General features: G+C 35.2%; 2 protein-coding genes across 2 annotated transcripts; one reads left to right on the forward strand and one right to left on the reverse strand.

The window, feature by feature from the left end:
• Nucleotides 1-2274: 2274 nt before the first annotated feature.
• LOC114746599 (uncharacterized protein At3g28850-like) lies at nucleotides 2275-3291 on the reverse strand. Its single transcript, XM_028934827.1, has 2 exons — nucleotides 2825-3291; nucleotides 2275-2641 (listed from the first exon to the last, which is right to left on the reverse strand). The coding sequence occupies exons 1-2, from the start codon at nucleotides 3289-3291 to the stop codon at nucleotides 2275-2277; spliced, it is 834 nt and encodes a 277-aa protein (XP_028790660.1).
• Nucleotides 3292-4869: 1578 nt separating this feature from the next.
• LOC114746600 (7-methylguanosine phosphate-specific 5'-nucleotidase A-like) lies at nucleotides 4870-10316 on the forward strand. The gene is made up of 9 exons (XM_028934828.1): nucleotides 4870-4875; nucleotides 5094-5154; nucleotides 5283-5415; nucleotides 5686-5809; nucleotides 5957-6013; nucleotides 6103-6199; nucleotides 7359-7566; nucleotides 9185-9245; nucleotides 9920-10316. The coding sequence occupies exons 1-9, from the start codon at nucleotides 4870-4872 to the stop codon at nucleotides 9977-9979; spliced, it is 807 nt and encodes a 268-aa protein (XP_028790661.1). The 3' UTR covers nucleotides 9980-10316.
• Nucleotides 10317-11023: the final 707 nt, after the last annotated feature.

The following is an 11023-nucleotide window of genomic DNA, read 5'->3' on the forward strand; positions in this document are numbered from 1 at the left end:
GAAGCAAAACCAAAACAGATTAACAATGACAACAATACAGCAAAACCAAATCATGTTACACTTTTCATACAAATCACAGTTTTAAGGGTCAAAGCAAATGACAATAACAAAATCTAAATTAGCTTAGTTAAGAAAAAAAATTAAACATCTTCATTCAGTCATAAACACAAGAAAGTTTAAAACTAGAAAATCTAATGACATTCTAACTTATTTAAATAGATATTTTAACTTTTAGAATCCTATACCTTTCTAAAGTTTAACATGGAGATTAAACATTGAGAACACTTAGCTAACTATTATATTCTAATAGATTTTCTCTCATAAACATTTTCACAAACACCTTATGTGTATTAATATTTAAACAACAAAAAAATATGCTTTTAATCTTAATATACTTTTCCAATCACTATCATTGCTTTCCAAAAACTATTATTCACCAACAACCAGTTTAAAAAGAAAACTTTCAACACCAAAATATCCAAACAATCACTTTCAACACCTATGTAGTAGTCCCATACAACTGAAATATTCAACACCAAACCACAAAACTTACCTTACCTCTTGCAAAGCTAAAGCCGTGGAACAAAGAAGGAGAGAGTGTTGTCAAGCACACAAGAGAAGAGAGGAGGAGCTATCCTCTATCAAGAAGAGAGGGTAGCCATGGACTTCACTGTGTCGTCAAGTTGTTGCGTCACCAAGAGAAGAGAGGAGCTATCGTCGGCCAAGAAGGAGAAGATAGAGGAATGCTGGTTGTCACATGAGAAGAGAGGAAGAGGGAGAGGAGAAAGCTTGTGGCGAAAGAGAAGAGAAGAACAAGAGAAATTGCTGCTTGGGTTTGTTCTGATCTGATGAAAAAAAAGTGCTACGTTCTAAAAATTCAAATTTTAAATTAAAAAGCTTTCGTCTATTACTTAATAGATGAGTATATATCTCCATATTTGTCTATTACACTCTAACAGATAAGTATGTGTGTACATACTCGTCTGTTAGAGCATAACAGACAAGTAGGTACACACATAGCTAATAGATGAGTATGTGCACACAGAGTCTAGTCTACAGACTTTGTGTGTACATACTCATCTATACTTTTTTTCTTCTGTTTAAAAGAGAGACAAAAATAACCTCTTTTGTAGTAGTGGCTATTAGAATGGCTAGAACCTATAAGACTCTACTTTATGTGTTACTCTTATATGTATAACTTGTGGACTGGGTTGAGCACTATGTGCTTTTTGTGTCCCAAGTCTTTGTGGGATGAATGTTTATGTTGAGCTTATAGGTAGTTACTGTGTCCTGAGTGCTTGTTGTACGTGTTGTTAAACTCATGAGTATTGTTAAACTCATTGGTGTTTCATGTATCCTAAGCCTCTTAAGATGTTTTCAGAGTAAGACAAACTTTTTATAACCATGGTAGTATTTTAACACTTCAACTCAATTCTTTTTCTACCATAATTATCATCTTAAAAATGGTTTTATAATTATATATTAAGAAGAAGTCTTTTCACGTGACTTTAGCAATTCTCGAGTCTAATGGGGTCCTATTTTTATGGCTCTATTCACGCACACAAACCTTTGCCTTTTTAGTCTCCTATTCTCATTTCATTTCATTTTCATTTTCAAAATTATTTCAATTCTAGTTCATAACTGAGTAACTAACAACTCAGCATACACTTGCACGCCCTCTTCATAGGACTTGGTTCATACACTTGCATTACCTTGGGCAATCCACAATGGCATCTTGCCTCATGGGTCGCATCTCACCTGCAAAAGAATCTCTTTGCATTGGGAATTCAGGAATGAAGGCCTCACTGTTATCGCTTCGTTATTTGCATCAAACAAGTTTAGACCACATATACATTTTTCTTAGGAAAAAAAAAACAATTTGAATCAAATTCTTTAACCCAAAAGGCGTTTGAACTGACCCTAAAGAAAGTCTGGGTCCTAAGGGCCACATTGTCTGACACAGAAAAGGAAAGGAATTCAGAAATCCTCTTCTGAGTTAATTTCTATTCCGAGAATATTCATACCTTTCTCTTCATTAAATATAAACACACAAAACACAATCGATTAACAAAGTTTCCAAAATCACACTTTAATTTATTGCCATCTCTTCATTTTACAAAACCAATCTATATCATGTGTGGTCTCAAGAATGAATCAGACACTACACTTGCCTGTTCTTCTTCAACCATCCATCATAACCCCAGCAAAAAAGAATTGAAAGAATCCCAGAAACGAAATTACGTACAAGATTAATAATAAGAATATTATGTTCAACTAAGAGCAGCAATAGGGACAAATAATCAAACCATTCTCATTACAATCCGAACATTGATTGCTCTGTTTCTCTTCATCATCTTCTACCTTTATGATCCTTTGGCTCCCATTACAGCTGAAACATATCATGAATCGAACCCCATCACATCCTTCACATGAAGTGTTAGAATTTCTCAGTGGGATTTCTGCCAATAATGGTTTAAACCTTCCTTGTTCATGCAAATTTAGAACTTCCTCTGCTCCTCCTATGTATCTTCCTTTCACGAACAGCCTTGGAGGCAGAGGCTTTCCGTCTAGAATATTCCATAGCTCTTCCTTGAACTTCATGTGCATTGATGTGTCTCTTTCAATGTAAACAACCTTAAAGCTGTCCAATAGAAAGCGGATCTTGTTGCAGTCCTCGAATGTCTTTCTGATTCCCCGTAATGTTGTTGTGTAGAGAATTACGGAGTCATTCCCCCCAGGTGGACACTTCTCTTCAAATACCTCCAGAAGCTTCCATGGTAGCTCTTCTTCTTCTTCTTCTCTTTCTTCTTTTTCTTCTACTTGCTCTTCAAAAAATTCAATTTTCTCTGCTGATTTTCTCAGTTCGACGTGTTCCTTCACTGCTTGCTCAAATGCTGCCAGCAAAAGCGGGTCAAATAGACTTTCAGAGTTCATGTCGGGTCGCCGGAAAGACGAGATGTCAATCTCTGATAACGGAGCGGGTTTCGATGATCTTGACGTATCTTGTTCTTTTGATCTCAGACATTGAGGCCCAATGTTCTCCTTGTCGTCACCGTACCCTTCTTCAAGATCTCTCAGTTGTTGAGACTCATCAATCACCTCAGATTCTTGCACCTCAGCCTTTCTGGGCTCATTTTCTCGGGAAACAACCAGGTCCTTAAGATTGAAACTCGAACTGTTCGTAAAAGATTCAACATACCCGTTAAGTGCCTTGATCTGAAGAACTCGATCCTGCTTCAGATAATCAGCTGGTCGGATTGTTTTGAGCTTCTTGAGGATTTTCCCCTTCATCCCCACGAGGATTCTGGGTTTGAAATTATTCAACGAAGAAAGTTTCAGGTAGGTTTGGATATACGTAGCGGCGTGGAAAACAGAAAATCAGAGAGCTTAGACTTTCACCTTCGCTTCTTCTTCCAGGTCGCCTGAGAGGGACAGAGCTCCAACGGCTAGTTTAGATTTTTGGCTAATTTTAAATTTCGAAGGCGTTGGGGTGAAAAAAGAAATAATTATAAAACGTCCTACAACGCGACAAATGATATGTCAATGGATGCTTCTGGCCGTTGAAGGCGTTCCTCGTGCTTTAATAAGAGAAGTCCGATATGGTTTGGACACGTGTCAAATCACGGGCGGACTTTTATGATTACAGACAGAAGAAGGGTTAAAGAAAAAAGTGATCTTATCAAAATAAAACTTTTTTTATATATTTATCTTAAATTTTGTAGTCAGTTATATTTAAAATGATGTGAATTTAACAGAAAAAAACATAAATTATAATTTTTGAGAATAAATTGTTTTTTTATATTCTAAAGTAATTTGACGCTAAATTCTTAAAAACTTTTTGTTTATAAAAAATAAATTTATTTTAAAATTATAAATAATTTGAGTCATTAAACATAATTGTTTTTATTGTCATTCAAAGCGCAAATTAAATATATTAACCCTTTGAAAAATTTTCTGGTAAAAAAATCCTTTAAAAATTTAAAATGACAAATTAATTTTATTTACAATTACCGAAATTTATGAAATGGCCAAAGCTACCATATCAAATTTAAAATAAATTAGAGTAGTTTTTAACTTTTTATTCAAGTCGCTACGTTCCTCAAAAGTACTCTTTTTTTTTTGGTGATTTGTGCATCACATGGGCATGGGCTAGTAAGTAGTAACGGTCTTTCTTTTTTTCTTAACAAAAATTAGAAAATCCTTCTCTTTTTTTAATCCTTGTAATGTGATGTAAACTCCACGATTAAGTTAAAAAATATGCTGGCAAAAAATAAATAAATAAATAATTAAAAATTAAAAAAAAAAACTAAAAAGTGCTCTGAACGACTGAACCGAAGAAAAATGAATGCGCGCGAGGCTTTGTTAATGGCTATGTGGCATTATCTCTGAGCTCGCTCTCTTTCTCTCTCTCCTCGCTGACTGACTCAATGAGTTATCGCGTTAATGGCCTTACAAGCATACCCCTTAGCGCTTTTCGCAAACCTCACTTTCGCCGCTACTTCAGGTTAATTCCCTCACTTGACTTTATTCCTTCTCAAACCTGACTTTCTGAGAGTGAAATTCATAAAAATATCACAACAAACCTTACTTTTCCTCCTCTAGAAACCCCGTTCTTCTTTTCCCCTTTTCGTTCCTTTTGGGATTACTTAAGCCCCATTTTCCTAAATCTTCTAGTTTTCGCTCTTCTAATAGCCCTGTGATTACGCCTATCTTTCTTTTCTTTCAAGGGCTTCGTTTTGTTGTGTTTGTTGTTGGAAGCATTTGGAAATGGACGAAAGTGTCGCCAACAAAAATCCAGAATTGATTGTGGGTGACTCAGATTCGCTAGCCAATAAGATTTCCGCAATTCGTTCGGCTGGTCCTCAAAAAATGCAGGTTTCATATGCATTTTTTGGTTATCAACGTTTCTCATTAGACCTGCGTGTCACTTTTTTATAGTGTATTTCATGATTTGTATTGTTTCAGTGAATTCAATCAATGTAGTGTTTGAGAAAAGTGGTCGCATTTAGTGCTGGATTTTAGTTCCTATTTTTTCTTGTCACGCATAATCAAGTTTTCAATTCATCATTATATTCACAATTTTCTGATGCCAGGTGATTGCTGATTTTGATGCCACATTAACAAAGTTCTGGGCTAATGGAACTCGAGGGCAGAGTATGTTCTCTATGGAGCTTCTGTAATTTCTTTCCGTTTTTGTCTTGCTTTTATGAAATTTCCGTTCTAAGGGAGGGAAAAAGAATCTCAGGTGGATTTTAGTTCTATTATCTCTAAAAAGTGTGTAGGCAGTCATGGCCTTGTGCAACAGGGTAATCCAGAATACGATGCCAAAAGACAGGAGTTATATGATTATTACCACCCGTTAGAATTTTCACCAGATATTGGACTTGAAGAGAAAACGAAGCTCATGGAAGAATGGTATGTGACACAGTTCCCCATTGGAGAAAGTAAGCACTGATTTAGCCATATCATTCAATACCGACACCAATGCTTCCTGCTTAAATTGCATAATCACTGATCACTTCCAATATGATATTAACACTGAATTCTCAATTTTATATCGTGGTAGCTAAACTAACTTTATCTTTCTATATTAAGTCTCTGAATTTTTTTAATTTTTTTTTTTTTTTTTTTTTTGCAATTGCCTACTTTGGTTCCAAACACTCAAAGTGCTAATTGTTCATTTAGGTGGAGTAAAACTCATGCTCTTTTAATTGAGGGAGGACTCACAAATGAGTCAATCAAACAGTCTGTTGCTAATGGCAACATTGCTTTCAGGGAGGGTGTTTTCGAACTATTTGAGTTTTTGGAGGTATATTTCCTGTCTTTTGGAAAATGTGCTGCATGCCATTCTTTCATATGGTGAATGTGTTCTGTATAAAGCGAACCAATTGAATATAATTTCTCAATATTGTCCACAAGCTGACGTTGATTCCCATTTTCCATTTGTACTTTGCAGGAAAAAGGCATTCCTGTGTTGATATTCTCTGCAGGACTTGGCGATATAATAGAAGAGGTTTGCATGTTCAATTTTGTCTGATGCTTTACCCTCTGTTGTTATTTTTGCCTCTTAACTGCAGTGAATTCTTCTTTTGGCTGCAACAGGTTCTAAGGCAAAAACTTCATAGGACTTTCACAAATGTGAGGATAGTATCTAACAGAATGGTGTTTGATGATGATGGCCACCTTGTATCTTTTAAAGGTCGATTACCTACATTGGGTTGGTTCTTTATGTCACTCATGAAATTAACATGCATGTTTTAAACTCTTCGTCTCAGAAGATTTCTTTTCTCTTTTTCTTATTTCCAACAAGGGTGAGGATAATTTTTGGAAAAACAATGTGGAGGTCTTCAGTAGTTGTTCTGTCGCTGCCTAAATGAGGAAAATCTTTATGAAGATGTCAACTAGGATTTGGCAGATAGTGTTTTAAATTTTACATGTCTTGTTGTGTACTGCTATGTTAACTGATTGCGTTCATGGAAGGAAGACAGCCAATGAGGGCTCTATATTATGTCAATATCTAATGTGTGAAATAACATTGCCAATGTCAAGACACAGGAATTCTTCAGTAACATCCTAGGTGAGCTTATGAATTGTGAGGGAATGCCCAAATCATGTAGCTGCTGAGGCAACGTAAAACCTGACCAAATCCTTTATGATATGAACTCTCAAGTCTCAGTTAAAGTTAAGTTAATCATAATGATCCTTCTGGAAAATGACGGGCTGGTAAAATTAGAAAATATGAACCTAGGACACATAGTTGAGAATAATCTATCAGTAATTTCTTGTTAGAGCAGCAAATGGTTCGGGAATCTACATCACTGAATCACTGCATTATGGCAACGCGAATACCTCTGATATTGCTAATAACTGGCTTCAACAATAGTAGTATGTAAAGTAACACAAATATTCGTCTAGTTGAGACTTCAATAATGAGTACTTCTAGTATTAACTTGCATATTTCTCTAGCTACAGCCCTATGATTATTGTCTCTCTGGGTTTAATCAAAGAATCTTCTGCCCTGCAGTTTCTACCCTGGAATTTCTCGTACTGTAAAAATGTTGACACAAAGTCACATACAAGGAATTTAGATTTAGTAACATGAAAAAGTTACAGTATTATGCAATCCTTGTAAGTTACAGTAGCATGCTCCGCCATGCTAGAGAACACAATAATTAAATATATTATATAATACTGTAAATTGATATTGACTTTCCCATATAGCTTTCATTGCATAATTACTGCATTCTGAGGTAGCTCAATTGCAACATTTACTTGGCTGAATCTTTCTCATTGGCTTTATCATCAACCATTATCTTTTCTATATTTTCCTAATTTTAACATACCAACTTCGTTTACAGGAAAATTGATTCACAGCCTAAACAAAAATGAGCATGCCCTTGATATGGGTGCCCCTGTTCATAATCATTTGGGTGATGAGGGTGATCCTAATGAAGACAATGCCGCAATCAAGTACAGAACCAATGTTCTTCTACTTGGTGACCACATTGGAGACTTGAGAATGTCTGATGGTTTGAATTACGAGACTCGAATATCTGTGGGGTTCTTGTAAGTTAACAGTTTTATTTTCTTTCTTGTCAAATAACAGCTCACACACAAAGAAACATGTAAATTTAGCTTCAATTATGAAAGGAACATATGAACATCATTGAGGGTCACCTATTTTCATTCTGATTTTTAGTTTTCTAATGGTTGGTTCCTGCCCTTGATAAAGCCCAGGGGCTACGGTAGATTGATGGGATTTTATCCAGTCTGATGAATATGCATATCATCAAGATTTTCTTGCTTGATCTGCTTTCTCTCTGTGCCTTGTGCCTTATTGAAAGATGATAATTTGTCTTACACTCCTTAATATGTAATATTCCTTTGGCTTTTTCTTAAAGAAAAAATATTTCACAAACTTAGATATATCTGAAAAACAATATAGTTGTCTGTATTGTCGATGCTAATATAAAGATCACCCACAGCTTTTACTATTTTTGTTGTTTATCTACTCTTTATGCTATAATGGTGCAATGAATCATTGATACTATATTATACTTAAGTTGCAAGATAGTCAATTTCTTTGACATTATATCACATGTCAGAAGAATGGCAATGTAAAACGAAAATATTCTGTCTGTAATTAATCAGGTAATTGATTTCATGGAGTCAGTTGTGTAAATTTATGAAATCATTTTTTCCCAGAACTTGTTCGGGTTTTCATTCTTTAAAAATAATTAATACATGTTTCATGAATGGGCTAGGAACAAAATTGAGAGAAGAAAATAAATACATGTTTCATGCTCTATCTTGTATCTATATGGATAAAGATGGGAGGGAGGACTAGATAATTGTCTGCCAAGTGCATCTTAAGTTATCTGTGTAAGTACGGTTTGAGGATAAAAGCCTAAAACAAATGGTCATATTGGACTGATGGCCTCTCTCTCTCTCTCTCCCCCACACGTGCGCTCTAAAAGTTTGATTACTTTGGTCAGTTGCCAGTAGGTTCATAGCAAATTGATGTTGAACTGGTTTATGTAAAATGATCAACACTGAGCTGAGTCACGAGAGGAATAAGTCGACATTGTAGCAATGGCAAAATAAGTATTTAATCGCGTTCTCTCAAAACTTTTTTTTTTTTTGGGTCAAAATGATTTTTGGTTGCATTGAATGACAGCGTAAAAGAGAGAATAATTGAGCAAACAGTCGTACTTGCTAGCTCAGCCTATGAATATAGGGCCAAAGAACATTGAAAAGGGAAATATGATAATTGTTTTTTCAAGAAAAAGAATTCAACTGATATCACCTGTTTTATATTCCAGATACCAGATGTTATAGTTGGAATTTTTATTTTACCCTTCTTCCTCTAACTCCTAAATGCATAATGCCACGAGCCACGTTCGTGGTCTGATTCTATTTTCTCTATTGTGGATTGAAGGTTGGGAACGACTGTAAGAAGTCTTTAGGTAGTATTTTTTGACATAATTCTCAGAGAAGCCTTTTGTTTTGTCTTCTCAAATGACCTGATATTGTTTGACTAGTGCCTTCCAGTTTCATTGACTGTTTATTGTTTCTGCAAATGGATATCTTTATAGTTGTTCTTCTAATTTCCCTTGCAGTAATTTAGTGCAGTAGTTTTGAAAAAACACGTTACTGAGTTTACTCTGCCATATTGTTTTATCAGGAATCACAACATTGAGAACTCACTTAACTGCTATCGAGAATCATTTGATGTTGTTCTTCTGGTAAGTTGACAGGATACATTGCAATATATCATCATATTTTTGGTTTCTTCCCATGTGTATGACCTCAATGGCAAGGATGTTTATTTTCTATAGTACCTATACAGTGACGAAGAATAACTTTATGTTCCTTTTCTTCTTCGTTCCTGCTAAATCAAGTCTCCGACGTTTTAGTCAAATGCATAACACACCAACCAAACCTCCAGAAGTCCCTGGCGACTGACTTTATGTCAAACTTAATACATAGATGCATCTGGTGATTGGACCTTGGGTGATTATTTGTTTACTCTTTCAATGGGAAACTATGTTTTACTAAAACTATATGTAGCTGACACCAACATCCATAAAACTTGTTCAATTGAAGTGAACATCTTAAAAAGGAAAAGAAAAAGAAAAAGAAACACAATGCGGCTAATTTTGTTGTAGAATTGTAATTCAGAAAGAGGGAGAAAGAAGGAGAAACAGAGAGAATGGAGGGGAATAGATAGAATTAGGAGAGACAGAGAGGTAGACGAGAGAGAAAGATATAAGGGAAAACTTAGTCCATTCACTTATACACAAGCCCAGTTACAACTTAACCCAATCCCTTTATTATATAGGCCTAAGGACTTGTTAACTAACTATGTTCCATTTATTACAATTATATATCAAATCTTAACTAAATCTTTTTCCTGCAGAATGATGCACCAATGACAGAAGTTGTCAAGTTGGTCTCTTCAATGTGCCCAAAGGAGTAGTAGGCATTGCTACAGCTATTTACTAAGTAGTCTTGCTGCCATCATATTCTTTTTGTTTCATCCTTCGTACGGTAGATATTACTTGGTGGAAGGTTTAGTGATTTCATGTTTGCTATAGGATTATCTAGCAGAGCAATCATACATGGAAGAATTTTTATTAGTTGTAATGTAGGAGCAGTTGGTTGTGTTTGCTACAAGCGTTAACAAACAGAAATATGACGCGTCAAAATCCTTCTTTATGGAAGCAATCTTGACAGTGAGTTGTAAAAAGTGTACACATATTATAATTTTGTTGGACAACATGATACAAATCTCAAAAAGAATTTTTCTTCATTCTTGTCCTTGCACAATAGAGTGGGGTGTGGATCCGCTGAAGTTGACAAATTTAGAGAGTGAATATTAACTAAAATTGAAAAGTAAACTTCATCCAAATTCACTGTTCTCAACTTCACTAGATCCAGATGGTGACTGGATTGGTTATCTTAGGCAATAAAAAAATTCCCTTAATCTTGTTCATTGTCATTTGGTTAGTTCTTACTTCAGTGATTGTGTCATTGCATTTTGTCTGCTTTTTGCATACGCGCATGCCCCGAAGTGCTTGCAGTCGGGCATGTGTCTGTGAAATCAAATGGAAGAACAGTGATCATATATTTGCCTGAAAGTATCAATAATGATAGACAAGAATTTGAAGAGTGATCTCAGTATAAGTGGTTCGGCAAGTGTGTTGTGTGGACAGACAAGAATTCAATGGAAGAACAATAATTGTTTTTATTTTATACAGGAACAAGAATTGCATTTTATGCCTGTTAAGTATCAATAATTATAGACAAGTATTTGAAGAATGATTCCTGTGTAATTGGGCAAAACATTTTATGCTATGTTGTGTATTTGAAATAGTTGAATTGGAGTTCGAGTTGTTTGGTTGAGCAGCAAAACCGATTCCTGTGATTGTTGGATAAATAAGCAGGTGAAAGATGTACATATTTGCAAGAACTGAGCATGTTGATTTTAAAGAGTACTATAAATGATGTTTCTAGGCCATTC

The sequence above is a fragment of the Neltuma alba genome, unplaced genomic scaffold, assembly GCF_004799145.2.
Source record: "Neltuma alba isolate B1F8T4 unplaced genomic scaffold, ASM479914v2 tig00005074_pilon, whole genome shotgun sequence".
Classification (NCBI taxonomy): Eukaryota; Viridiplantae; Streptophyta; class Magnoliopsida; order Fabales; family Fabaceae; genus Neltuma; species Neltuma alba.

Excerpts from the sequence above, each read along its gene's own strand:
- LOC114746600 (XM_028934828.1), top strand. Across the intron at positions 5,416-5,685 it reads ACGAAGCTCATGGAAGAATG|GTGGAGTAAAACTCATGCTC; the intron begins GTATGTGACACA and ends TTGTTCATTTAG. Across the intron at positions 6,014-6,102 it reads TTGGCGATATAATAGAAGAG|GTTCTAAGGCAAAAACTTCA; the intron begins GTTTGCATGTTC and ends TGGCTGCAACAG.
- LOC114746599 (XM_028934827.1), bottom strand. The coding sequence starts at position 3,291 with ATGAAGGGGAAAATCCTCAAGAAGCTCAAAACAATCCGACCAGCTGAT. Across the intron at positions 2,642-2,824 it reads AAAATTGAATTTTTTGAAGA|CTTTAAGGTTGTTTACATTG; the intron begins GCAAGTAGAAGA and ends TCTATTGGACAG.